The sequence below is a fragment of the Mauremys reevesii genome, linkage group 1, assembly GCF_016161935.1.
Source record: "Mauremys reevesii isolate NIE-2019 linkage group 1, ASM1616193v1, whole genome shotgun sequence".
NCBI lineage: Eukaryota > Metazoa > Chordata > Testudines > Geoemydidae > Mauremys > Mauremys reevesii.
Window position 1 is genome coordinate 297,684,898 of NC_052623.1, and position 25,600 is coordinate 297,710,497.

The 25,600-nt window shown below is 41.5% G+C and overlaps 1 protein-coding gene across 11 annotated transcripts in view; it reads left to right on the plus strand.

Moving 5' to 3' along the window:
- The window catches only part of GRIP1 (glutamate receptor interacting protein 1), a 536,924-nt gene that overhangs the window by 433,651 nt on the left and 77,673 nt on the right, over positions 1-25,600 (plus strand). For 6 of the 11 annotated variants that reach the window (XM_039501819.1, XM_039501812.1, XM_039501825.1 and 3 more), the window contains 4 exons: positions 11,477-11,624; positions 13,550-13,719; positions 17,892-18,047; positions 18,685-18,840. In XM_039501819.1, the coding sequence (XP_039357753.1) occupies positions 11,477-11,624; positions 13,550-13,719; positions 17,892-18,047; positions 18,685-18,840 (630 nt within the window). The remainder of the gene's footprint in view (positions 1-11,476; positions 11,625-13,549; positions 13,720-17,891; positions 18,048-18,684; positions 18,841-25,600) is intronic. The other 5 variants (XM_039501836.1, XM_039501847.1, XM_039501842.1 and 2 more) reach the window with 3 other exon arrangements.

A 25,600-nucleotide genomic window follows, 5' to 3' on the forward strand; every position in this document is an offset into this window, starting at 1 on the left:
GGAGAGAGGAATGAGCCAAACAAAGGATGACCAGATGTTAGTAATGGAGAATGCAGGGCTTGAATGTATTGGTAGGCCTTGGTACAGCATGCCACTACTCAAGCTGCCTCTCCCCACAGGACCCATTACTTGTGTCAAAGCATAACCAAAGAAAATAAGTGCCAAGGGCTTCCTCTCTTCCTGTCTTTGATAGACCTGCTGGAGAGCAAGAGAGCAGAGGAAGAGACAAGGGCACTGGTCGGGAGGGGATTGGAGGAACTAAGCTGAGAAAAGCTACCCTACCCCCGGAACTTGCTTACTTTCACGACAAAAGCAATCTGTGGCTTGAAAATGGGCAGACAGTCCCTTTTAAGGATTTCCCTTTATGCAAGTGACCATGGAAACAGCGCACAGTTGGAGGAGGCTGAACAGGAGCCACCAGCTTAGGATCTGAAAAGGGGGTGTTGGGTAATTATTGGATTGTGGCATGGCAAGGAGATACGATTATTGGATTGTCAGCATAGTAGATGGGGCGTGATAGCAAAGTACCACCATGTTCCCCCCACTTTGACCACTGAGAAAGCCAGGACAACTTCAGTGTGTCCACAGTATTACAGGGAGGAGGCAGAGTGCGTTTGTGAAGGACATCAAGTGGATGATAGTTCTAAAACAGGTTTCAGAGTAGCAGCCGTGTTAGTCTGTATCCGCAAAAAAAACAGGAGTACTTGTGGCACCTTAGAGACTAACAAATTTATTTTAGCATGAGCTTTCGTGAGCTACAGCTCACTTCTTCGGATGCATAGAATGGAACACACAGACAGGGGATATTTATACATACAGAGAACATGAAAAGGTGGAAGTATGCATACCAACAGGCAGAGTCTAATCAATTGAGATGAGCTATCGTTAGCAGGAGGAAAAAAACTTTTTGAAGTAATAATTAAGATGGCCCATAGAAGGTGTGAGGAGAACTTAACATAGGGATATAGAATCAATTGGTGTAATGACCCAACCATTCCCAGTCTTTGTTTAGGCCACAGTTAATAGTATCTAGTTTGCATATTAATTCAAGTTCAGCAGTTTCTCTTTGGAGTCTGTTTTTGAAGTTTTTTTGTTGCAAAATTGCCACCTTCAAGTCTGTCACTGAGTGGTTAGAGAGGTTGAAGTGTTCTCCCACTGGTTTTTGAATGTTATGATTCCTGATGTCAGATTTGTGTCCATTTATTCTTTTGCGTAGAGACTGTCCGGTTTGGCCAATGTACATGGCAGAGGGGCATTGCTGGCACATGATGGCATATATCACGTTGGTAGATGTGCAGGTGTATGAGCCCCTGATGGCGTGTCTGATGTGATTAGGTCCTATGATGGTGTCACTTGAATGGATATGTGGACAGAGCTGGCATCGGGCTTTGTTGCAAGGATAGGTTCCTGGGTTAGTGTTTATGTTGTATGGTGTGCGGTTGCTGGTGAGTATTTGCTTCAGGTTGGGAGGCTGTCTATAAGCGAGGACTGGCTTGTCTCCCAAGATCTGTGAGAGTGAGGGATCATCTCTAAGGATAGGTTGTAAATCTTTGATGATGCGCTGGAGAGGTTTTAGTTGGGGGCTGTAGGTGATGGCTAGTGGTGTTCTGTTATTTTCTTTTTTAGGCCTGTCCTGTAGTAGGTGGCTTCTGGGTACTCTTCTGGCTCTGTCAATCTGTTTTTTCACTTCAGCAGGTGGGTATTGTAGGTTTAAGAATGCTTGATAGAGATCTTGTAGGTGTTTATCTCTGTCTGAGGGATTGGAGCAAATATGGTTGTATCTTAGAGCTTGGCTGTAGACAATGGATCGTGTGGTGTGTCTGGGATGGAAGCTGGAGGCATGTAAGTAAATATAGCGGTCAGTGGGTTTCCGGTATAGGGTGGTATTTATGTGACCATCGTTTATTAGCACAGTAGTGTCTAGGAAATGGACCGCTTGTGTGGATTGGTCTAGGCTGAGGTTGATGGTGGGATGGAAATTGTTAAAATCTCGGTGGAATTCCTCGAGGGCTTCTTTTCCATGAGTTCAGATGATGAATGATCCTTAAACATACAATAAGCAAACCAGAGAAAAGAAAGCAGGATATATTAAGTGCAGTTTAAGATACTCTCTGACCATAATAAATGGGTTGTGAGTCAATGGAAAAAAGCGAATGTGAAAGAGCAAAGATTCCCTGAGTGCTTTTATATTGCTCCCATTGTCTTCAGCAAAGAACCCATGTGTAAGACACTGTGAAATTATCTGTACAGATACTCTCGCTGCTAACGCACAGGCCTTTGAAATGGGATTCCTAGATTCTATTTCCGGCTCTGCCACAACCCTCCTGTGACTTTTAGCAAGTATTGAAGCTAAAATTTTCAAATGTGGCCACTGATTTTTGGGTGCCCAAGTGGACACATCTTGGTCCCGTTTCAGACAGCAGCTTTCATTGACTTCAATTGGAGTTGTGTGTGCCCAGCATTTCTGAAAATCAGGGCCAAGGCATGTCTCAGATTGGGCATCAAATCACTAACCACTCCTGAAAAAATGCACCTGAATATATCTCTGTCTCAGCCCCTTGATATGTAAAACAGGGAGAATGATACTTTGTGCATGCGGCTTTGAGGTGTTGTGGCTAAGCCCCACCAATAATTCCTCTCCTATTAATGACACTGGAGATGCTGTGTAGTGCAGCTGATACGCTGCTGGGAGCAGGACCAGCTCGTGCTACCAGAAGGTTGGAGCTGCTCTAGCTCCTATATCGATTCAACTTTATTCTGGCTCTTATACCATGCTCATCACCAGTAATGCACTAAGAACATGACAAACATCTCATGACAAACATGTCCCCTCATCCTCTCCCTAGGGCAAGAATTATGTGCACTTGAGTGTTCTGTTTTGAAATGTACATGTGTGTGTTGCTCTCTGTTCATTTTAGAGAGGGCAGGTCAAGGAAATGTGCCTTGCACTTGGATCGGGAGGCGGTGAGGTTTGTGATGGACCTTAGTTCCTGGAGGAGTTAATTGCCTAGTCCTGGGCTCACCCTTGAGGAAGCTCTGTCTCCTGTCCTTAGGGACTGCAGTACAGCTGGTTGCCGCAGGGAGATCCTGGCAGGAGTCCCTGCAGCGTCTCAGGCAGCAGAGGGAGGAGGCATAGAGGAAGAAATGCAGGTTTCTGTGGAGTGAGGCAGAGAGGGATAAGAGCTAAATTGAAGGGGAAGAGTTTGGGAGTCACAGAGGAATAAAATCTGTTTCTCCCATGCTGCCCTTTACTGTAAAATGTCCCAAGTTTTCATTCTCAAAGTGGGAGAGGAAAGAATGCTTCTTTTTCTTTCCACTTCACTAACAACCTCCCTTATTCCCATGCTTCTCTGTGACACACCCAGCCACAGTGTCCCAGCTTTTCACTTTGAATATCAGAGTGCTGACGGAAGATGGAGGGAGCGGACAGACTGTCACCTACAGCACCTACTGATCATCACAGAACCATGATGACGCTTAATGCACTTGTGCACTTAATGCCGTTTTAAAGAGCTTTGAGATACCTGAAAAGAAGGCTAGTGCAATGGGAGAGTTATACACTGAGAAAGCACTCCAGTTGCTTTGGAATGCTCTCAGCAGAGAATATTTGAGGACATGGGCTACAGGTGTTTTCTGCAGTTTGTGCTATTAGTACCTCACTGTGCTGAAAGTGCTTCTGGAAGGCTCAAAAATTGGGCTACAAAGAATACCCTCTCTCCTTTTTTCAGGCTCAAAGCTTGCCTTATTTGCTACTAGAGGAAGGCTGTTTGACGTATAAGTGGTAAAAATGTCTGATTTTCCCCTTGGTTTGTGTGAGAACACAAACCTTACTTTGATCACCATGTTGTCATATGAGGTGTAGCAATGTTAGAGAAGGCTTTTCCGCTTGGGAGGGTCCTTCTTCACACAGCCTGTTTCACACAGTTGACCTGTGAAACTCGATGCCACAGGATATAGTGAAGGCCAAAAGTATAACTGGGTTAAAAAAAGAATTAGATAAGTTCATGGAGTATAAGTCCATCAGTGGCTATTAGCCAAGATGGTCAGGGACGCAACTCCATGCTCTGAGTGTTCCTAAACGTCTGATTGCCAGAGGGACTGGATGACGGGGGATGGATCACTCGATACATTGACCTGTTCTGTTCACTCCCTCTTAAGTATCTGGCATGGGCCATTGTCAGCACACATGATACTGGTGTAGATGGCCCATTGGCCTGATACAGCATGACCATTTTTATGTTCTTATGAGGGAATAGTCTCAGTATGCTCCAACAGCTTTTGTAAGCCAGTGACTTTACAGTGTGGTATGAATGCAGATCAAGGGTGATCATTTCCACTAATTTCTAATCTATAGAGAGCAAGGTGAGACGAACTGAGGAATATTTAGCATTTCTCTGGAAACACTTATGTAAGGAAAGTTGTCTTTTGGGCAGTGTGCTGGTGCCCATCACCAATGCCCTAGTCACCATGAATGCTGTATAAATAACAATGATGTGCCCAAAACAAAATGAGGAATTTCTCCTCTGCTTTCCTCTCCACTTTTGGTGTAAGTTTGGTTGTTTCCACTCAGTCATAAGTGCAGTGGCACCCTATCTTCCTTTATTGTATTTTTTTGAAGTGCACAGGATTCTTTAATTTCAGTGTTGGTGCTGAAAATCATGATCACGATTACACCTGGGTATGCCAGCTGCTTTTCCTTACAGGGCTGCTTGGAACTTGCAGAAAGCATTACCACTAATGCTGGTTGTTGATTGATAAGTCTCACCACTGTGACTGATGGCATCTAGGTGTCTCATTGCTTTATTGAGCTTTTTCACTTTCTTGACTTATTTCTTCCCAGCTATAATGATATAAGTAAGAGATCCACTGCACTGACTTGCAGCAATTTTGGGGGATGCTATTTTGGTGGGCAAGGAGTATCAGTAGTGAGTGGAGCTGGAAGGATAGAGGGAGCTATTGAATAGCCCTAGCTTAATGGAGGAACTACACTGTGTGCTAACCGTACACAGCAGAGATGCAGTGTGTCAGCTAGTGAAAGGAGGGGCTTTTTGGGATAAGAGGTGCAGAGAGAGGATCATGGGAGGAGATGCATAGCTAGCTGTGAAGAACCAGCCCTGTAAAAACCTGGATTGCAGCATGATGCTGTGTTTTGTTTTTTAAATCTTTGAGCTGCTGGAGCATTTGTACTAAAGTATTAAGATGATCCAGGGGAGAATCACAAAATTTTAGGGCCTGTGTGAACTCATTGAGTGAACCTCACTCTGCCCTAAATTTCATGGGTTATGATCTTTTGTAGCTAATTTTGCATATTAACAATTGATGTAAAGAACTATACAGAAGCAGACATTTGCATTGCTCAAAGACCAGTTTTGTTGGTCCTACAAAACCAGGTGGTGATATGCTGCATATTGAGCACCATCTATTGATACTTTATCTATTGACTAACATTTTTAGTAGGACTGTCAATTAATTTCAGTTAACGCAAATGATTAATTCAAAACAGATTAACTCAATTTAAAAAATTGTGATTAATTGCAGTTTTAATCATGCTTCTAAACAATAATAGAATACCAATTGAAATTTATTATAAATATTTTTGGATCTTCTACATTTTCAAATATATTTGAATTATAACACAATACAAAGTATACAGTGCTCACTTTATATTATTTTTTATTACAAATATTTGCATTGTAAAAAAGATAAACAAAAGAAATAGTATTTTTCAATTTACCTCATACAACTACTGTAGTGAAATCTCTTTATCGTGAAAGTGCAACTTACAAATGTAGACTTTTTTTTTGCATAACTGCATTCAAAAACAGAACTATGGAAAATTTTAGAGCCTACAAGTCCATTCAGTCCTACAACTTGTTCAGTCAATCACCAAGACAAACAAGTTTGTTTACATTTATGGGTGATAATGCTGCCCACTTCTTATTTAGAATGTCACCTGAAAGTGAAAACAGGTGTTTGCATGGCACTTTTGTAGCCAGCATGGCAAGATATTTACGTGCCAGATATGCTACACATTCGAATGTCCCTTCATGCTTCGGCCACTATTCCAGAGGACATGCTTCCATGCTGACGATGCTTGTTTAAAAAAAATGCATTAATTAAATTTGACTGAACTTCTTGGGAGAGAATTATATGTCTCCTGCTCCATGGTTTTACCTGCATTCTGCCATGTATTTTGTGTTATGGCAGTCTCGGATAAAGACCCAGCACATGTTGTTTGATATAAGAACACTTTCACTGCAGATTTGACAAAACACAAAGAAGGTACCAATGTGAGATTTCTAAAGGTAGCTACAGCACTTGACCCAAGGTTTAAGAATCTGAAGTGCCTTCCAAAATATGACAGGGACAAGGTGTGGAGCATGCTGTGAGAAATCTTAAGAGAGAAACACTCCAATGCAGAAACTACAGAACCTGAACCACCAAAAAAGAAAATCAACCAACCAACCAACCTTGGTGGCATCTGACTCAGATGATGAAAATGAATGTGCATCAGTCCACACGGCTTTGGACTGTTACTGAGCAGAACCCGTCATCATCATGGAGGCGCGTCCTCTGGAATGATTGTCGAAGCATGAAGGGGCATACAAATATTTAGCATATCTGGCATGTAAATACCTTGCAATGCAGGTTACAACAGTGCCATGTGATCACCTGTTCTCACTTTCAGGTGATATTATAAATAAGAAGTGGGAAGCATTATCTCCTGTAAATGTAAACAAACTTGTTAGTCTTAACAATTGGCTGAACGAGAAGTAGGACTGAGTGGACTTGTAGGCACTAAAGTTTTACATTTTTGTTTTTGAATGCAGTTATGTAACAAAAAATCTACATTTGTAAGTTGCACTTGTATTATAGAGATTGCATTACAGTACTTGTATGAGGTGAATTGAAAAATACTATTGCTTTTCTTTTTACAGTGCAAATATTTGTAATAAAAATTATAATATAAAGAGCACTGTACACTTTGTATTCTGTGTTGTAATTGAATTCTACATTTTCACATATATTGATAACATCCAAAAATATTTAAATGGTATTCTATTGTTTAACAGTAAGATTAAAAAAATTTTTTGATTCATCGCAGTTTTAATCTCGCATTTAATCACAATTAATTTTTTTAATCGTTTGACAGCCCAGCTATTTACAGATATACAGACATGCAGTATTCCTGTAGCAGGGCGAGGTGCTTCCTTTTCCACATCTATGCATCGGCGTGCTCTGTGGAAACTGGCAGAGATTTTCCCTTAGTTTGGATCTCTTTTCTGATTAAAACAAGAACCCTTGGGAACTGACAATGATCTCTCCTTTCACTTTGAGAGGAATCGGATTTTGTGAGCGTCTGTGATTCATGTACTGATGATCACTTGCCATTAGAAACCCACATGTTTAAATATCCTGTTGACCTCAAACAGCTACTGTGGGTGGTTTTACTTTTCTTTTTGGCTCACTGCATTTCTTACTGGATTTGGTCAAAGAAGCACAACATCAAAGGGCTATGCAGGCTTTGCTTTTTATCTCTCTCAGGTGAATAGATTGAAGAACTTTGGGGCACCTAGGAGGGAGATGCCATTGGAGAACCCAAATAACAGACAGAATAACACTAGTATTCTTTGGGTAGCTGTGTGTTTCAACAGCTGCTGCCCTCTTAAGCTCAACAGACGGTGTGAAATCCCTCCCTCTTCTCTCTTTTTATCTGTTTTAAAATGATTATTTTCACCTAGTCTTGGTTGATGTGGTTATGTCCTTTTAAGATGATTACCTTTTACCTAATGAAGCAGAGCTCCCAAACAAGCAACCTCCCTCTCCCTTCCATTTATAGAAGAGAAAAGTGAAGAGCACATACAGTTAGAAATAGGGCTTGAAACCTCTCCAGAAACACTGTTCTCATGTTATTTCAGCACTTCCCAGCTGAAACCAGAGGGCACTAGTAGACTTTGAAAAGAAAAAAATAAAAGTTAACAAGACTTTTTGAACCTTGCGAATTGTTCACTTTGCATTTGCTTTGGGACGAGGGGTGATTTATTTTATCCAGACCTGTTTGCCCATCGCTGTTTGAGTCAGGAGCGGATTTACCCCAAAACATACCATGGCACAGGGGCCCCCAAAACATAGGCACGGGAACTAGAGGTGCAGGGGGTGCTGCAGCACCCTCGTGTTTTATGAGGGGCTCCGCTGCTGCTCCGCGCCTGGGGTCCCAGCTGCTGCCCCGTGCCCAAGGCTCTGCGGGCTCTGCTGCTGCTCCGCACCCGGGGTCCCAGCTGCCGCCCCGCGCCCAAGGCTCTGCGGGCTCTGCTGTTGCCCCGCTGGCCAGCCTGGAGAAGTGAGCAGAGACCCGTGTGGGCTGAACACCCACCTGTAGGTGGGTGAGGGGGAGCACAACTCCATTGGCAGCCACCTGAGTGCCCTGCTGCCTCCACATCCTGATCTGTGCTTGCCTCCCCTGGCCGCTGGGTCCTTGCAAAGCAGGTGGCTACGATCACCCTTAGCCACCTCCAGCCATGCTGCAGCTCCCATGGCCGGGCTCAGGCACCTCTCTCTCTCCCCAGAAGCCCGGGTGGTTCTGTGCTCCTAACAATATGTTTTAACATAAATGGTGTGGGGCAGCAGCAGAGCCCCACATAAAATGTGGGGGTGCTGCAGCACCCCCTGCACCCAGGGCCGCTGATGGTGGAGGGGGGGGGGGGACAAAAGGGGCTGCTTCCCCTTGGTCCGGCAATTTAAAAGGCCCCGGGGCTCCTGGCCGCTGTCACCACTACTGGTAGGGCCAAAAATGAAGCTTCACATAGGTCCCCACTAACTCTAAATCTGCCACTGGTTTGAGTAGTACGTTAAATACATCAAGTACATTGATAGGCCTTTTTGCTAATGGTCAAAGTTGACCAGCAAAAACGGTTCCCTACTATTTATCTGAAGAAACATGAATCTAGGCAAGGTGGTTGTTAGCATGCAGAAAGTAATTTCACAGCCTCTGGGAGGTTTTAATCAAGCCTTGTATACTGTTTGAGATGCACTGCTCAAAAGTGAGGAAACTGATTAATGAAATAAAAATTCTAGAGTGTTTTCCATGCAAACATTCATCAGTATATCTTATATAATTACATAGCCAGTAAATCAACACGGTGTGTAAATGCTTCAGTCATGGTGTAAATATCTTAATGACTGAAACATCTTTAGACATGAATAATTTATATCTGTATGATTCATTTTTCATACCCATGCTTTACTTCAACATGATAAACTAATCCTTCTCTGTCAGGGGATATGCACTTGATTATCCTTTCCAGATTTCTCTTTCTTGTGTTTATTTTTCTCAGTTAGACACACTCCATTTCTTTTCTTCTGCTTTCTCTAATGTAGTTATCTTATTTATTCACCTTGTCTACCTTAGTTTAGTTTACCTTCCCAGTATATCTCAACAGACATCTAGAAATGCTGCCAGGGAATAAGCTGATTTTTCCTCTTACAAGCAACTTTGCAAGCACTGCAGCAGCATCTTGAGACATTGACTCAGTATCACCAGATGACATTAGCATCTTCTTTTTTCTTTGTTGTAGGGGAGACCTAGATTATGGGAAGTACTTTCTAGTGACAGGCCAATGCCAGGTTAAAGTTTATCACTTGCAAAATCTCTATTGGTACAGCCCTTTGCCACAGTATTTATTACAAAAATGGCTTTCTTCTTTACAGAGTGTCATAAAATACTGATGCTCAAATAATCTGTTTGTAGTTCCAAACATCAGTAGCCAAAATTAGCTGAAAAAATGACCACAAGCACAGGACTGGGAGCCAGGAGTTCATAAGTTCTAGTCTCTGCAATGGACACCTTTGGCCATAGGCAAGTCAACTAGGGAAAATTTTTCAGAAGGATACTTCTGGGTGCCTCTGTTTTGGGAACTCCAATTTGAGACATTGTTGGCCTGATTTTCAAAGTTGCTAAGTGCCTTCTACTTCCCTTGATTTTAATAGTGTCTATGGATGTCCAGCACCTCTGGAAATCAGGTGCAAGGGGTCTCTTTTGGGCCCAAAATTGAGGCACCCCAAATTAGTGGCCACTCTTGGAAAAGTTAGCCTTGATTTCTCTACCTGAATCTTCCATCTGCAAGAAGGGGATGATGATATCAATCTACTTCACCGGAGGTTTTGTGAAGAATAATTAGCTAATACCTCTAACATAATGAACAATCCCACCCCACCACCACTTTCTTCTTTTCACTCTTTCATTCCTGTATGCTAGGTATGAGGCCCACCCGACCTCCATTACTTAATAGTATTTCCAGTTCTGTTTGTTTACTTCCCACACACGTTTTCCCCTGTATCTATGCTTTGGGACAATAATACAACATTTCACATTCTTAATCTTCTAGTTCCTGTTCAGTGCTTTTTTCTTGGCCACTTGTTGAGTTATTATCTTTGGCTTGTTCTTGGATAGTTCCTTCTCCTTGTCAAGGATAGGACATCTATTGCAGGTGTCTCTTGAATCACACGATCACATTCTTCCTCTTCTGCAGAATTCCATTTTCTGTCACACTTTGTGTATTGGAAATACATGACAGATTCTTTAAGATTCAATAAAAGACCTCATGTCCCCTTTTCCTTTTCCTAACTTGTTTAACTCCCAGCTAAAAACACTACCAATTTCAGTCCCAGCAGCTTCTGTGGAGGCCGTCACATCTAAACATGTGCCTCTCCTCACAGCAGGCATCCCAGTGTTCTGTGAACCAAAACTCTTCCTGTACATCCATTAAGTTTACTGCAGTGTTAATATTCTCCTTTCTCCACTGATGTGTGGCACTGGGAGCACCTCTGAAAAGATCAATTTACTTTGTCCCAGTTTTCAGTTGTCGTCTTACATCCCTGAAATGCATCTTCATTTTATCAAATCTCCCTTTCAGTTGTCTCATTTGTTGCCTGATTCTCAATAGCTGCTAGCGATTCCCCAGTTATTTTTATATATCTTATACTTCTATGCCTATTCACTTCTTACATATGTAGCTCTACTGGTCTTCATTCAGATATTGAAACATCTTTAACTTTTCACTGCCTTAGTTACTTAAATAGCATTCTATGTCCCTGATGAATTTTTACTTCAGTTGTTGTCTCTTAGCAAGTCATTCTGTTCTTTCTTTCCATCTCAGAATTGCATTGGTCTGCTGCTTCTAAGGGTTCTTCGAGTCAGAGCTCTCATGTGCCTAACCTCCACACCTTGTTATCAGCAATGACTTTACCGATCCGCTCTCACTTTCATTCATTCCACACTCAAAATATAGGTGCCCTAGTTAATGCTTTAAATCCCATAATTGCTCTCTGGAACTCCCCAGTCCAATGTGGTTTTCCTGCTTGCGGCCTAGATAAATACAGTAGTTGTAGATATTTTCTGTGAAAATGAAATATGAAAATGGCACAGATACCAAATTGGTGTAATACTGAAATACTCTTTTTGGTCTAATTTTAACAGATTCGGTAGCAACAGCATCTGGACCATTGCTAGTCGAAGTTGCCAAAACTCCTGGTGCTGCTCTTGGGGTTGCACTAACTACCTCGATGTGCTGCAACAAACAGGTCATTGTCATAGACAAAATCAAATCTGCAAGTTTTGCAGACAGGTGAGTGCTACAGAAGGCCCTACATTATAGGATTATGCATCCATTTTATATCTTATCAGTATTTTTGTTGCTGTTTAAAAAAACTTCCCTTGGCATTTTAGATGAATTTGACTGAAGAAGACGCTCTCAAGGTAGTTAGAGCTTAAAATTAACCCCTCTTGGCAAACAGTAGCTCTATAATGTAGAGCTTTTAAAAAGATTCCCAGACACAATTTTACTTTTGCTCATTCACACGGCATTAAACTACAGAAAAAAACCAAACCAACTCCCAACAATATCCTATGTTATCCCATAAAAAAAACACTGTCTCCTCTTTCTAGTATGTCTGAACCTGTTTGCTTATGCTGTGCTGCAGAGTAATTTGAAGGTTTGCTTGGTTTTTTCAAATATAATGCTGCAGCAGTGATTAGCATTAAAAATAAATACCCTGCCTCAATTCTTAAAGGAAGTCCCACAGTATGAAACATCTGTCAAAGTAAGTAAATTTTGAGACTTAGCAACCATGAAGTGCTCTTTTAGGGTGCATCGTTCATTCTTGTGGCACAGTGAAATGGAACTCTTTATACTTGGATTTTTTTCTTATTAAGATTTTAGAATACCACTGAGGTATTAGAAAGACTGGCTTCTGTATTTTAGTTATTTTATAAGGAAAATCCCTTTTTCAGCTCCATTTGAAAAATTCCATCATCGTGAGATAAAATTATATTTACAAATGCGGGGGGGAAGGTTAGATACTTTCCCCCAGATCAGTGGTGGGCAATCTGTGGCCCACGGGTCACACGCAACCCATCAGGGTAATCCGCTGGCGAGCTGCCAGACAATTTTGTTTACATTTTCACAGCCACCCCGCAGCTCCCAGTGGCTGCGGTTCATGGTTAGTAGCGGTGGCCAGCACATCCCTGTGCCACTTCCCACAGCTCCCATTGGCTGGGAATGGCAAACCATGGCCACTGGGAGCTGCAGGCAGCTGTGCAAACGTAAGGCGGCCCGCCAGCGGATTACCTTGACAGGTCGCAGGTTGCCTACCACTGCCCCAGATGGTGTAACCTCTGTAGTAAAGCTGTGGGATTTTTTTTTAAAAAATTTGCCTTAAATATTATGTTTCAGCAGCAAATTTCTCCTGCATGTCCCCAGTCACCCTTCCTTGTAATTCCTCTTTTGACAATGGTGCTGTTAGTAGCACCCACTTGTAACAGTGAGTTTACAGCTCCACTGTGGGCTTTACCCTACAGTAGAACCTTTGAGAATGACGGCCATTGATCCAGAGGGGTTCTCCAGCTCAATGGTTCAGGATGCTTTAATTTTCTGCCTCTGTTTTTTCCCATTCCACAGGGGGTAACCAATTAAAGGAGCTGTCCACTTGACTGGTACGTCGGGATGCTGACTGCTGTGTTTGCATTTCTCAACTCATCCAGTAGCCAGTCTCTTGAGTGCAGCAAGATATAGCAGCTAGCCCCCTCCCCACCCCACTCCTCGAGTCACCATGCCAGCCCTGGTTTCATTATTTGTTTGACTACTGCATAATTTCATCATCATTTACAGCTTTTGTACTAATAAATGTTTAACTATGAATAACTCAAAAAATGATGAACTGGGTGCTTGTGTGAGGGATATGAGCAGGCTTGCTGAGTCTCCTTAAGCTCTTCTCATTTATTCTGCTGCCATTCACGCATATACTAGTAATCAACTAGTACCCCATTCCAGTTCTGTGAGCGATGTCTTGACATACACTGTATTTACCAAATTGTATTTAAGATTTGTACTAATAGCCTTAGTTTGTCCAGTGACAATCCTTATAAAAATATTAATTTTTTCTCTCTAAAAATGTAGTCTCATAATTGCCATGACCAATTTGAAGGCTATAAAACTCAGATACCAAGCAAAGAGCACACTTTATCATACAGAGTTTTTCTCCCTTTGTATAGATGTGGTGCATTACACGTAGGAGACCATATTCTGTCCATCGATGGTACCAGCATGGAGTACTGTACATTGGCAGAAGCAACACAGTTCTTGGCTAATACAGCAGACAACGTCAAACTTGAGATCCTTCCTCACCATCAGACTCGGCTAGCATTGAAGGGACCAGAACACGGTAAGGGGATCTGTAGCACTAGATCCCACTTCATCTTTCTTGCATGTTCATATCTGCTGCCATTGCTGTAACTTGGGGAAAAGATATTAAGGCAATTTTATCTGTAACCTTTCTTTTCAGCTCTCCGGGTTATGCTTCTGAAAATCGCTTGCAAGCTGTGTACTGTTTATCTCAATCTATCCTCAGAAATCCCTAAAAATAAGGAGAAAATGTTAAAAAAAAAAGAGTTGGTGAATATACCTTTGTAATTATATTAAAGAAAATAAGCTAAGTATCTATGAATTCAGTGAATTATACTCTGAATAGCTTCTCAAAATGGAAAAAATATGGATCATTACCAACTTCTTTAAGCATATTCACTTTGAAGGGTATTATGAATGCCCATGGATTCACCTACTTTCTGTAAACCCTGATAAGTTATTGAGGCTCCTCTCTCAAAATACTTCCAAAAGACTGAATTTCTCTTATTAATAACATTGTCATTGACTGCCATCCTTCTCAAGGGAGCTTTTCAAATTACTCTGCTGCCCAGTTTAGATACTTATAAATTGTAATGTTTGTTTATGGACACTTCCCCCAAGTCTCTACCCTAGTTCAATTTACTGTTTCCTGATGTTATGTTATAATGCTATGCAGAAAGGAACTTTTCCAACCAGACATGTGACACTTGTTGTTGTTCAGCCCAAATATGGGGAGTGCATATCTTGTAGATTGGATAATTATGAAAAGTGGTTAATCTCAATTATACAATATTATTAGATTGAATTTATCTGTGGATATCTTCAGCAGAAATACTGGAGATAGATAACCCAGTGCCATAGGTATCTATGCTGTAGTGAGAGACTCAATGCATTTTAGTGCCAAAGACAGCAATACTAAACCTGTGGCTTCTTTGGTCAAGAGTCTGCTTTATAGGCCTAGATACTTCAGCGATAAGAAATGCTGGTAGATATATGACTGAATGTAGCTCCCTAAATAGGCACCTGATCTGTGGTCTATTCATTTTACCAGAGAGCAGCAAGCTGTGAACTGATGAACTAGTGTTTTGGATGCTACTGGGATAAATGAAGAGTAGCTCCTGGGATTCCATGTTCTGCCATCTTCCAGTTGGGTCTCCATCCCTCTTCTGCACAGCAATCTGGAGGGATGAGAGAAAGTGAGGGATGACACCTATGCTCAAAAGCTGTAGAGATGTGGGGGAGGGGAGACCACAGTTGATGATTTCCCTACCATACAGTTGTGCCAGTATGTTACAAACTATGCAACATCATGAGGCAAAGATGTCACATGTGGCTATTTTGTGGCTGTTTGAAACTCCCTTTGAGGATGAAGTGACTCTCTTCTGTTAAAAGTTGAGTACCATGGCCAAAAGATTCTATTCGGTAGCAATCTGTTTGTACAGCTGATTACAATTTGCTTTTTAAGACAATACTAAATACTTCAAGGTCTTTCTTCAAGGCTATTGTTATATACCATTCACCTTCACCTAGTGCAGCTACAATCTGGAGGCCCGTATAGTTGTTGTGCTGCATATGGGGATTGAGCTTTGTGAAATGACATCAAGAGGATTCAGTGACATGTATGCAAGGATGTCTTTCTAGGGGAGCTCTCCCTAGACAATGAGTCAGCTGCCTTAAATTATCCAGAAGAGCCCAAATGTTTTGAGTATAGATTCCCAGGTGGTGGTACTTAAAAACCACAGTCTACTCAAGAGGAAACATGCTTTATGGAAACAAATGTAGCCTTGGGAACAATCCTTCATTGGCTGAGAGATGGACTGGATGATATAAAAGTACTTTGCATCACAATATTCTATGATCTGTTGAATCATTAAGGCTCTCGCTGTTGAACACAGTTATCATTCACCCCAGAATGTGCTCTGAATTGTGAACTGGCCAAAAAAAAAAAACCCACACCCAACTCAAAATCAAACTAAAATACCTAAAGAGAGTTAATGGAAGAATAAAGAGTTGAGCGCCCCCCCTCCTCTCCCCCCCCCCAAAAAAAACCTCAAGAGACCCGATTTGTTTAAGGTTTTTTTTCTTTTCTAATGTGATGCCAAGCTCATTCCTTTGTCTACTGCTGCCTTATAAATTTTACTGCAGCATTAAGAAGTCCTGGGCTGGTATGGCTTAATGAATTACTAATGTACATGCTATAGGTTTATACAGAATTCTTATTGAATTGGAATGATCATTCTGCAAGATATGGAAACTTAATTTGTATGGACTTTCCACCTCATAGGACACTTTTTACACCTATCCACAGTTCAAAAGAAAAAAAATCAAGAGCTGCCAGATAATTTCCTGCTGGAAGCAGCCTTTTTAATTAAACAGGGCTCATAGCAACCTGAATATAATGAAAATCCTCCTGGCCATATTATTCTTATCAGATTTTAATTTTTATACCATAGTTAAAGCTCAGAAATTGACATAGATTATCAGAAGAAGAATCAGTTGAATTTGAAAAGTTATGATAGGAAACTACAGTAAGTTTGATTCATTAAAACAAAATATTGAGAGAGATTGTTACTAGGGCTGCTGGGATTTTTCTGGCCACATTACCTTGCTTGATATGTAAGTTTTTGTAGACTTCTTCAAGGTTACTTTTATTAGAATTAGATCGGTGAGCTGTTCAGGCATTGGTCTGTTGGACTGTGGAGTGAAGCTTAGTGGTTCTGTCCAGGAACTGAATGTCCTAATTTCACTGCAGGTGACCGTCAGATGGTTTATAAAGTGGTGTTGGCAAAACATATTTTATTTTTGAAGTCCAATACATTCCTTTCCTTTTACCTTCCCTCACCTACCCTTTGTTGTAATTAAACATTCCACTGGGGTTGGGGTGGGAAAGGGAGGGCAATCTGTGTTTAGATACAAAAGATTTAATGTATTCAGCCAAGAAAGAGATCCTACTTCTATAATATAAAAGAGAGAAAAACTATAGCTTTTCCTCTGGCATTTAGTTAGGCCTTGGACCAAATGCAGCTCGTAGTGTTTGACAAATCCCACCTCGTCTTTCAATACAAAGTTGAAGCCAGTGGTGACTACGGGCAGTGCTTAATTTGTTCTAGGGCTTGCCAGGACTGACCCTGGCACCTTTAGACTTGGCAGTTCATGGCCTCGGCATCTCTGGTGCTGCGTCAGTTATGAAAGTTAAAAAAAATTGCTTGAGCCTGGCACCTAATTGTTTGAGCCACAGCACCTCTTTCATTGCAAATTAATCGCTGACTACAGGTCACAAAAGACTGTGTTCCATCTTGTTCAGAGTGAACAGACCACTGTGCATCGAGAGATGCATCTTGGTACTAAACATGAGGGTGGCTATTATCTGTACCATTTTGTATCATTTAGGAGCAGTCCCCTGGCTTTTGGCAAATCGATCAACATGTGCCATTCCCTTCTCCCCCCTCCCATCATTCATTTTTTGATGAATTTTGGCAATTCCCATTTTGAGCACAAACCTGAGAGAAGGAATCAAATATGGTCTCAATTTTAATCCAGAAAAGGAAAAGATCTGACGATCACGCTGCAAAACCATAAATAGTGACTTTAGACTTTTGCTTTGTACTTATTAATCAGGCCCCAAGATAGGATTTTTGAGTTTGATGGTTGAGTGAAGTAGTTTATTGCCCAGGGTAGTATACCAATGATAGATGCTTGCAAAATTAAAATGTCATAGCAGAAAATTGAAATGACTGACATGTAAACCACTTCAAGTCATTATGGGAAATGTGATTTATAGTCCCTTTTTGTTTTCTTAATATGTACAAGTCCTGCTAAAGCGGGTGGAGATTTGCAAACCTGTAATTACAAGTCATATATCATACATCTCAATAATGTTGACTTAAGTATTTTTCAAAAAAGTTTTTAATCTTAGCTCTTAAGACCAGAGGGAGATTAGAAATTGATTCAGTACTTATCTTTTTTGCAGGGGGGGGGGGGGAGGGGAAGCCATAAGAGGCATTATTTCTAGGAAGATGAAAGGTTTCCATCCCTGAAGTTGATCACGGTGTTTGCTGATCACCAAGAAAAGGGACAAAGCCACATTAATTTTTTCTCCTTTTCAAATTGCTTTCATTTTTGTTACTTTTTATTTATGCAATTCAGTTACCTCTCCCTCTTCTCTGGTCCCTTTTTGTTTTCTTATTTCCTGTCATCCCTTCATGCGGGCAGTGAAGGTTCAAAGGAGCAACAGGCAACTTACCTGGGATTCCTGTGCCAACAACCACAGCAGCCTCCTCACCTACCACCATTATAACACCTACCACCCTGACCATTGCAGGATGCCAGCCTTGAAATTCCAGAAAACGCCTCCTCAAAAAAACCTTCGTAATGTTCCACGCTTTTTCCTCCTGACATATATATTTTTTTCTTCTTCCTCTCATACTTCTCTCAGTTCAGTTCACTTTTTTTTCATAACTATGACAAGGTTATTTCTGACAACTTATGCCTTTTTCTTTCTTTAATTGGACAGTCTTTGTAGATGGGGAAAGGCTTGAAAATTCTCTGTGACCTGGTTGTTAAACCATATTACTAGATCATTTGGTTTCAGCACCTTATGTGCAGCATAATCTTTGAATACAAAGAATGGCTTACAAATGTTATGTCAGAAATCACCTATTAAAAAGGCATTTTTAGAGTCATTAGCCAGACACATTGATTTACATTGTCTCAAAAGTATTTATTTTATGTACTTTGCTTAAAATAAGGTATATAGTACATATTTTTGTGTCTACAGTATTTTTGCTAGTTCCTAGTTCCTTTTATGCCTCACATGGTGTTGAAATTCTGGCTATGCTGTTATTTAGGGTCACACCTAAGGTTTGATGTGTGTCTGTTACTAGATGCACAAAAATGGTTTGTGTAACATACACACTGTCTGTCTGATTCATGAGTAAGTTGCAGCCTTATGTTGCACTGTTCCCTGCTATAGAGTGCTATGTGCCAAGTGTCCAATTTTTTACAGCAGCTTTGGTGTCTTCGTCCTTCTCTCCTACCTCCATGAGTGCATACAGCCTGAGTTCCCTGAACATGGGGACCCTACCTCGCAGCCTCTACTCCACCAGCCCACGCGGAACAATGATGAGGCGGCGAATGAAAAAGAAGGACTTCAAAAGCTCATGTAGGTGGTAACAGTGGTCATTCGAAGTGTGCAACAGACAGGGGCTGGGGAAACAAGATGAGAGAAAAGGCACAAAATGTACTGCAGTTTCACTTTGGTAAATGTATTAAAGAGAAGTAGCCAGGAGAGCAGCAATAGTTTAGGTGTCAATGTGTTTGATTTGGGGAGCAGGAATCAGCAATGTGCAGTGTTGGCATCCAACACTAAAAGGAGTTGATTACTTCTAGTGTAACCCAGGATTAAAAATATATATTATTTTAGTGTAGTTTGCTTCGGTACTCTCTGGATGGGTATGCAGTGCTAGTTTTGGACCCCTCCAATACTTAAGCACAGTTTGTACAAGGCAGCTACACCGCTACTCGCTATAACGCAGTAGTGGGGAGCCAAAAATCTCTACCGTGTTATAGCTGAAACCCCGTTATATCGGGGTAGCCGCGGCAGGGCTTCAGCGGTGATTTAAAGAGCTCCAGGCTCCGGCCACTGGAGAGAGTCCGGGCCCTTTAAATAGCCAGCGAGCCCGGCTGCTGCAGCCCCGGGATAGCGGTGGCAGGGCTCCAGCAGGATTTAAAGGGCACGGGGCTCCCCGCAGCATGCTATATTGGGCCGCGTTATAGCGGGGTAGAGGTGGATCTAAAATCATTAGTCATAAAAATACATACCATTTTAATATACGAGATTGCTCTGGCTAACAGCCATTAATAGAGCTATCCTCCATGAACTTATCTAATTATTTTTTTAACCCACTTGTACTTTTGGCCTTCACAACATCCCCTGGCAACAAGTTCCACAGGTTGACTTGCGTTGTATGAAGAAGTACGTCCTTATGTTTGTTTTAAACTTGCTGCCTATTAATTTCATTGGGTGCCCCTGATTCATGTGTTATGTGAAGGGGTAAATAAAATTTCCTTATTCTCTTTGTCCACACCATTCATGATTTTATAGACCTCTACCATATCCTTCCTTAGTCATCTGTGTTCTAAGCTGAACAGTCCCAGTCTTTTTAATCTCTTCTCATATGGAAGCTATTCCATCCCCCTAATCATTTTTGTAGCCCATCTCTGTAACTTTTCCATTTCTAGTGTATCTTTTTTGTGAAATGGGGCGACCAGAACTGCAAGCAGTATTCAAGGGGTAGATGTACCATGGATTTATATAGTGGCCTTATGATATTTTCTGTCTTGTTATCTATCCCTTTCTTAATGGTTCCTAACATTGTATTAGCTTTTTTTTTATTGCTGCGGCACATTGAGCAGACGTTTTCAGAGAACTATCCACAACGACGTCAAGATCTCTTTCTTGAGTGGTAACAGCTATTAGACCCCGTCATTTAGTATGTATAGTTGGAATTATGTTTTCCAATGTGCATTACTTTGCATTTTTCTAACAATGAATTTCATCTGCCGTTTTGTTGCCAGTCACATAGTTTAGTGAGATCCCTTTGTAACTCTTTGCAGTCAGCTTTGGACTTAATTATCTTGAGTAATTTTGTATTGTCTGTAAACTTTGCCACCTCACTGTTTATCCTCTTTTCCAGATCATTGTTGAATATATTTAACAACACTGGTCCCAGAACAGAGTCTTGGGGGACCACACTATTTATCTCTCTCCATTGTGAAAACTGACCATTTTTTCTTACTCTTTGTTTCCTATCTTTTAACCTGTTACTGGTCCATGAGAGGACGTTCCCTCTTATCCCATGACTGATTAATTTGCTTTAGAGCCTTTGATGTGGGACTTTGTCAAAGGCTTTCTGAAAAGCCAATTACACTGTATCAACAAGATCACCCCTGTCCCCCTGCTAGGGTGACCAGACATCCCGATATTTAGATGTTTGTCCTGCATCCCGACCGGTCTTTGGTTGGGGTGCAATTTGTCCTGATATTTCACTCCGCTGGCCTGGTACTGAAGTTAGGCTCACTGGCCTCTAATTGCCAGGATCACCTCTGGAGCCTTTTAGAGAAATATTGGTGTTACATTCTCTATACTCTAGTCTGGTACAGAGGCTGATTTAAGAGAGAGGTAACGTACCATAGTTCTGCGATTTCATATATGAGTTCCGTCAGAACTCTTGGATGAATATTGTCTGGTCCTGGTGACTTCTTATTGTTATCAAGTTGTTCCAAAAATTCTTCTATTGACATCTCAATTTAGGAAAGTTCCTCAGATATGTCACCTAAAAAGAATGGCTCAGCTATGAGCCAATCTCCCTCCCATCCTCTGCAGAGAAGATCAATGCAAAAGTATTAATTTTGCTTCTATGCAAAGGCCTTGTCTTCTTTTAATGCTCCTTTAGCACCTTGATCATTGAATGATTGTTTGGCTGCTTTCCTGCTTTTGATGTACTTAAAATATGTTTTGCTATCATCCGAAGAAGTGAGCTGTAGCTCACGAAAGCTCATGCTTAAATAAATTTGTTAGTCTTTAAGGTGCCACAAGTACTCCTGTTTTTTTTGTTTTTTATTAGTTATTCTTCAAATTCTCTTCTGGTCTGCTTAATTATATTTTTATATTTGACTTGCCAAAGTTTATGCTCCTTTCTATTTTCCTCAGTAGGATTTGACTTCCAATTTTTGAAGGATGCCTTTTGCCTCTAACCACCTCTTTTATTCTGTTCGTTAGCCATGGTAGCCAGTTTCTGATCTTACTGGTTTGATTGCGGTATACATTTAGTCTGAGCCTTTATTGTGGTGTTTTTAAATAGTTTCCATGCAACTTGCAGACATTTCACTCTTGTTACTGTTCCTTTTAATTTCTGTTTAACTAGCTTCCTCATTTTTGTTTAGTCCCCCTTTTTTGAAGTTAAATGCTACTGTGGTGGATTTCTTTGGTATCTTCTGCCCTACAGAGATGTACATTATGGTCGCTATTACTGAGTGGTTCAGCTATATTTGCCTCTTGGACCAGATCCTGGGTTTCACTTAAGACTTAATCAAAAAATGCCTCTCCCCTTGTGGGTTCCAGGACAAGCTGCTCCAAGAAGCAGCTATTAACGGTGTCTAGAAATTTTATCTCTGCATCCTGTCCTGAGGTGACATGTATCCCAGCCAATATGGGGATAATTGAAATCCTCCATTATTACTGGGCTTTCTATCTTTATAGTCTCTCTACTCTCCCTGGGCATTTCAGGATAAATAGGTACCAGATACATTGAGCAGAGGGGCCGTTTTTATATAGTTAACTCCAGGACCACTTCAAGTAGAGCATGTGAAACTACTGTCTGTCATTCTGAGCGTTGTTGCACATGACCCTGCAATCTGATACATAATGATGAACCTCCTGTACATCTGCACAGAGCCCCACTGACTTGAACTGGACTCTGCACAGACATAAGGGTTGGCCCACATGGAGATCTATTGAGGTCAATGGGTGTTTCTGCTTGGTTCAGCTTGCAGGATTGAGGCATTAGTCAGAGATAAATTTTCACTATTTCCACTGTTGAACAAGTTTCTCTTGGGGATGGTAGTGAGGGGAATTGTGGGATTCCACCACAACACAAAGCACCACCCCCTCTCAAAAATCTGCCATTGTCACAGCAAAATGGCAGTTTGTCATCAATGTAAATCATCTCTGAAATAGCAAATAACTCCATGTGAGATGGGGGGAGGGGGTTTGCCTGTTTCTTTAGCAGTACAACTCTTTTCATACAGTTTTGCCCTTCATCAGATTTTTTTATCTGATCCGCCATTTGATCCAATACATGTTTTGACATATCATCTGCTAATATATCCTTTAAGATCATTAGGAGATACTGCATGAATCCATATTGTGGCATTGATAAGATTAAGTATTATAAAGTATGAATCTATTTCTCCCTCTCTGCATGCAGAGAGACAGAGGGATTATTATACAAATACTAATTGAGTTGGAAAGGGATAGCAGTAAAATACTGCCCAAGGCAAAAATCTTTCCTGAGATGGTGGTACCCTGTCAGACTGTGGTCATCCTGTGCAATTGAAGAAACTATTATCTGAGGCAATTTTATTACCTCTCTTGCCTCTGGAGACCGTTTTTACAATTAAAAACATTGTAAAAATATCATAAAAACATATAAACATACGTCTTTCAGTCAAATTCTCCCCTGTGCAGAGGGTCAACATAAAAGGGTGTAAGTGGCACATGGGCGGGACCTCATACTGACACTCTGCTGAGGGGTGATTTTCACCCTTTAATCACATACACACGGCAACATCTGAGAATGGTTCCTGCATTACGGAGAAACTGGGGATGCAGCTAACCCAGGAAGTGATATTAAACCTCATGCTTCAGGTTTTAAACCAAGCCCTAACAAATAGAGATTAGGATAACCTCTAAAGCGGGGAGGCGGGGGGGTTACCCCACATCTGATAACATCTGAACAGATTCCCCCACATCTGCCTACTGTGGAGTCCTTATGTAACCACACACCTTCTGGGTGTGGTGTTCTGTCCCATCTAGTGGTACCAAGACCACTTAAGGATTAATGTGTTTGCTCTACAGCCTTAGCTAAGGGCCATATGGCTTTTAGCTCATGAAGTAGAGGCTCACGCACTAAGCTCCAGAGGTCCCAGGTTCAATCCTGCCCGCCGATGACCAGGGTCTGTTGGTGTTACACTTACACCTTCCTCTGAAGCATCTGGTGCTGGCCATTGTCATAGACAGGACACTGCATTAAATGGCCTTAGGGTCTGATTCAGTCTGTCAATTCTTATGTCCCTCAGAGAGATGGCCACTTCCACTGCCAAGCAGAAGAATTTGGACAAGCCTGCCAGCTCCTTTTGTAGGGGATTAATGGGAGACTGGTCAGATGTCCCTGCTTGACAACAGTGATTTATGTCAGACATAGATTGTTGCCCTTTGCATAGAAGAGCAATAGCACAATCTGTTTGGGTTTAGTGACCAATTTCTAGCCAGTCAGATTGTTGTAGGACAGTTTTAAATGTAAGTTGTAATAAGTCTCTGTCTGCTGAGGGAAAGGGAGAAGATATGTTGGTGAAGGGTGCCATAAAGTTTTCATTGCCCCTTGTTAGAAAAACCTGCATAACTAATATGATCATCCCAAACTCATGGTAATAAAGGATACTATAAACATTTTATTACTGTGAGTTTACAATGACTGTAATACTTATACAGGGCTTCCCAAACATGTGACTGAAAATTTAAGACACCTCCATGCCATCACTTATTTTATTTATGCCACTTATTTTTTTCCTCTTCCTCTGCTTTTTCACCTTTGAAGTATTTTACTTACTATGAAAACAATTATGCCACTGTTTGGGTAGAGTTTAAATCCCCAAATGCTGTGCAGTGTGGCTATGTAAATAGGATAGATGAAATTTATACTAGGGTTGGTGAAATATAGGAGTTTACGTGATGGATTTTGTGGCCACACGTCAGGTAGGAATTAGAGATGGTCTTGGGAATTCCTGGTTTGTTTGTGTCTTTCACAAAACCTCGTTGCTGGTGATCCCTTTGATTTTTGGTGCCACCTCGCAGCAAGATTGGGTGACACAGCAGCTCTGCCTCAGTTTACCTCTTGATATGTTGCCTGCCTTCTAACCTGCTTGTTGCTTCCTTGTTCTGACCTCAGCTCTCTGTCCAGGTCCCTGATGGTTCTTTCCCCTCTCAGGGTGTTAAAAAGCCCAATACTTCAGGAGGCCAGTGGCTCTAGATGAGAGGTACTCAGTCCCTGACCCCTTCAGGTATGGTTCACTTGTTCAGGGCCTTAATGAGCCCCCATGCTGGGTTTGGCAGGGGAACCCAGACCTGGCCACTCCTCTGGGTTCCAGGCCAGGGACCCTGTACAAAGCGGTTGGCTCCAAACTCTCCCCACCTCTTACTGTTTCCCTGGCTGCTTCCTACCAGGCTTGTCTTGCAGGCTGTTCCTCCGAGTCACTCCTGTAGTCCCCTCCTCCAGAGGATCTGGTCTCCTGGGCAGCTTCTCACCAGCCTGTTGCTGAAGGTTCTTGTTTTCTGTGGCTTCTCAGCCGTCTGCTCTGCAGTCCTTTTACCATTGTAGTTGTTGTGAATCCACCAGTCAACCCTAGCTATAGTTTCCCTATTAACCCGTTAGTGGCTGAGACAGCATGGGACACCCCATGACAATCATCTCTCATGTTTTACTGTCATTGGCTAATTTCTCCACTGCCTCTAGGAATATAGAGCATTTTACATTTGCCAGAGTTCTCCTGCTAACTTGTAATTATGCAGCTAAAATAATCCCCTGTTCACCTTTTAATAATTCTTGTCCTCCTTCCGTCACTGTTAGGGGAATAAAAATAACAAATATGCAACCCCCATATTCAAGATTACAAATCTACATATTGCATAGCACATAGTAAACCAGTCCCCAGGAAGGCCAACGTTATTACACGTAGGAGCATTTAGTAAAATAGCTGCTTGCTATTCAATGTATGTATAAAAGCATGCAATAAACTAGCCCTCAGCATTAACAAAGAGTCACTGGGGCCAGTATCCTACATGCTCTTCTTGCAGAAATACACCATTAGTACTCAAAGCCCTAATACACAATAATCAAGCTCCAGACAAATTTTAGGGACAGGGAAATTTCCAAAGGTTTGGACTCCAGTTCTCAGAAGTATCCAAAAGTTCAGATATTTATCCAAACTATCCCAACCAATGAAGGCCTAAACCAACCCCCATGTCTCCATTCATCCTTGATGTCTTTTAAGATGGAGGCCTGGTACTCTTAGTCCTCCCTCCCTTCATACCAGTCTCTTCAAGAGTGTGTAATGTGGCTGTTTCTACCTACATATCCTGGACA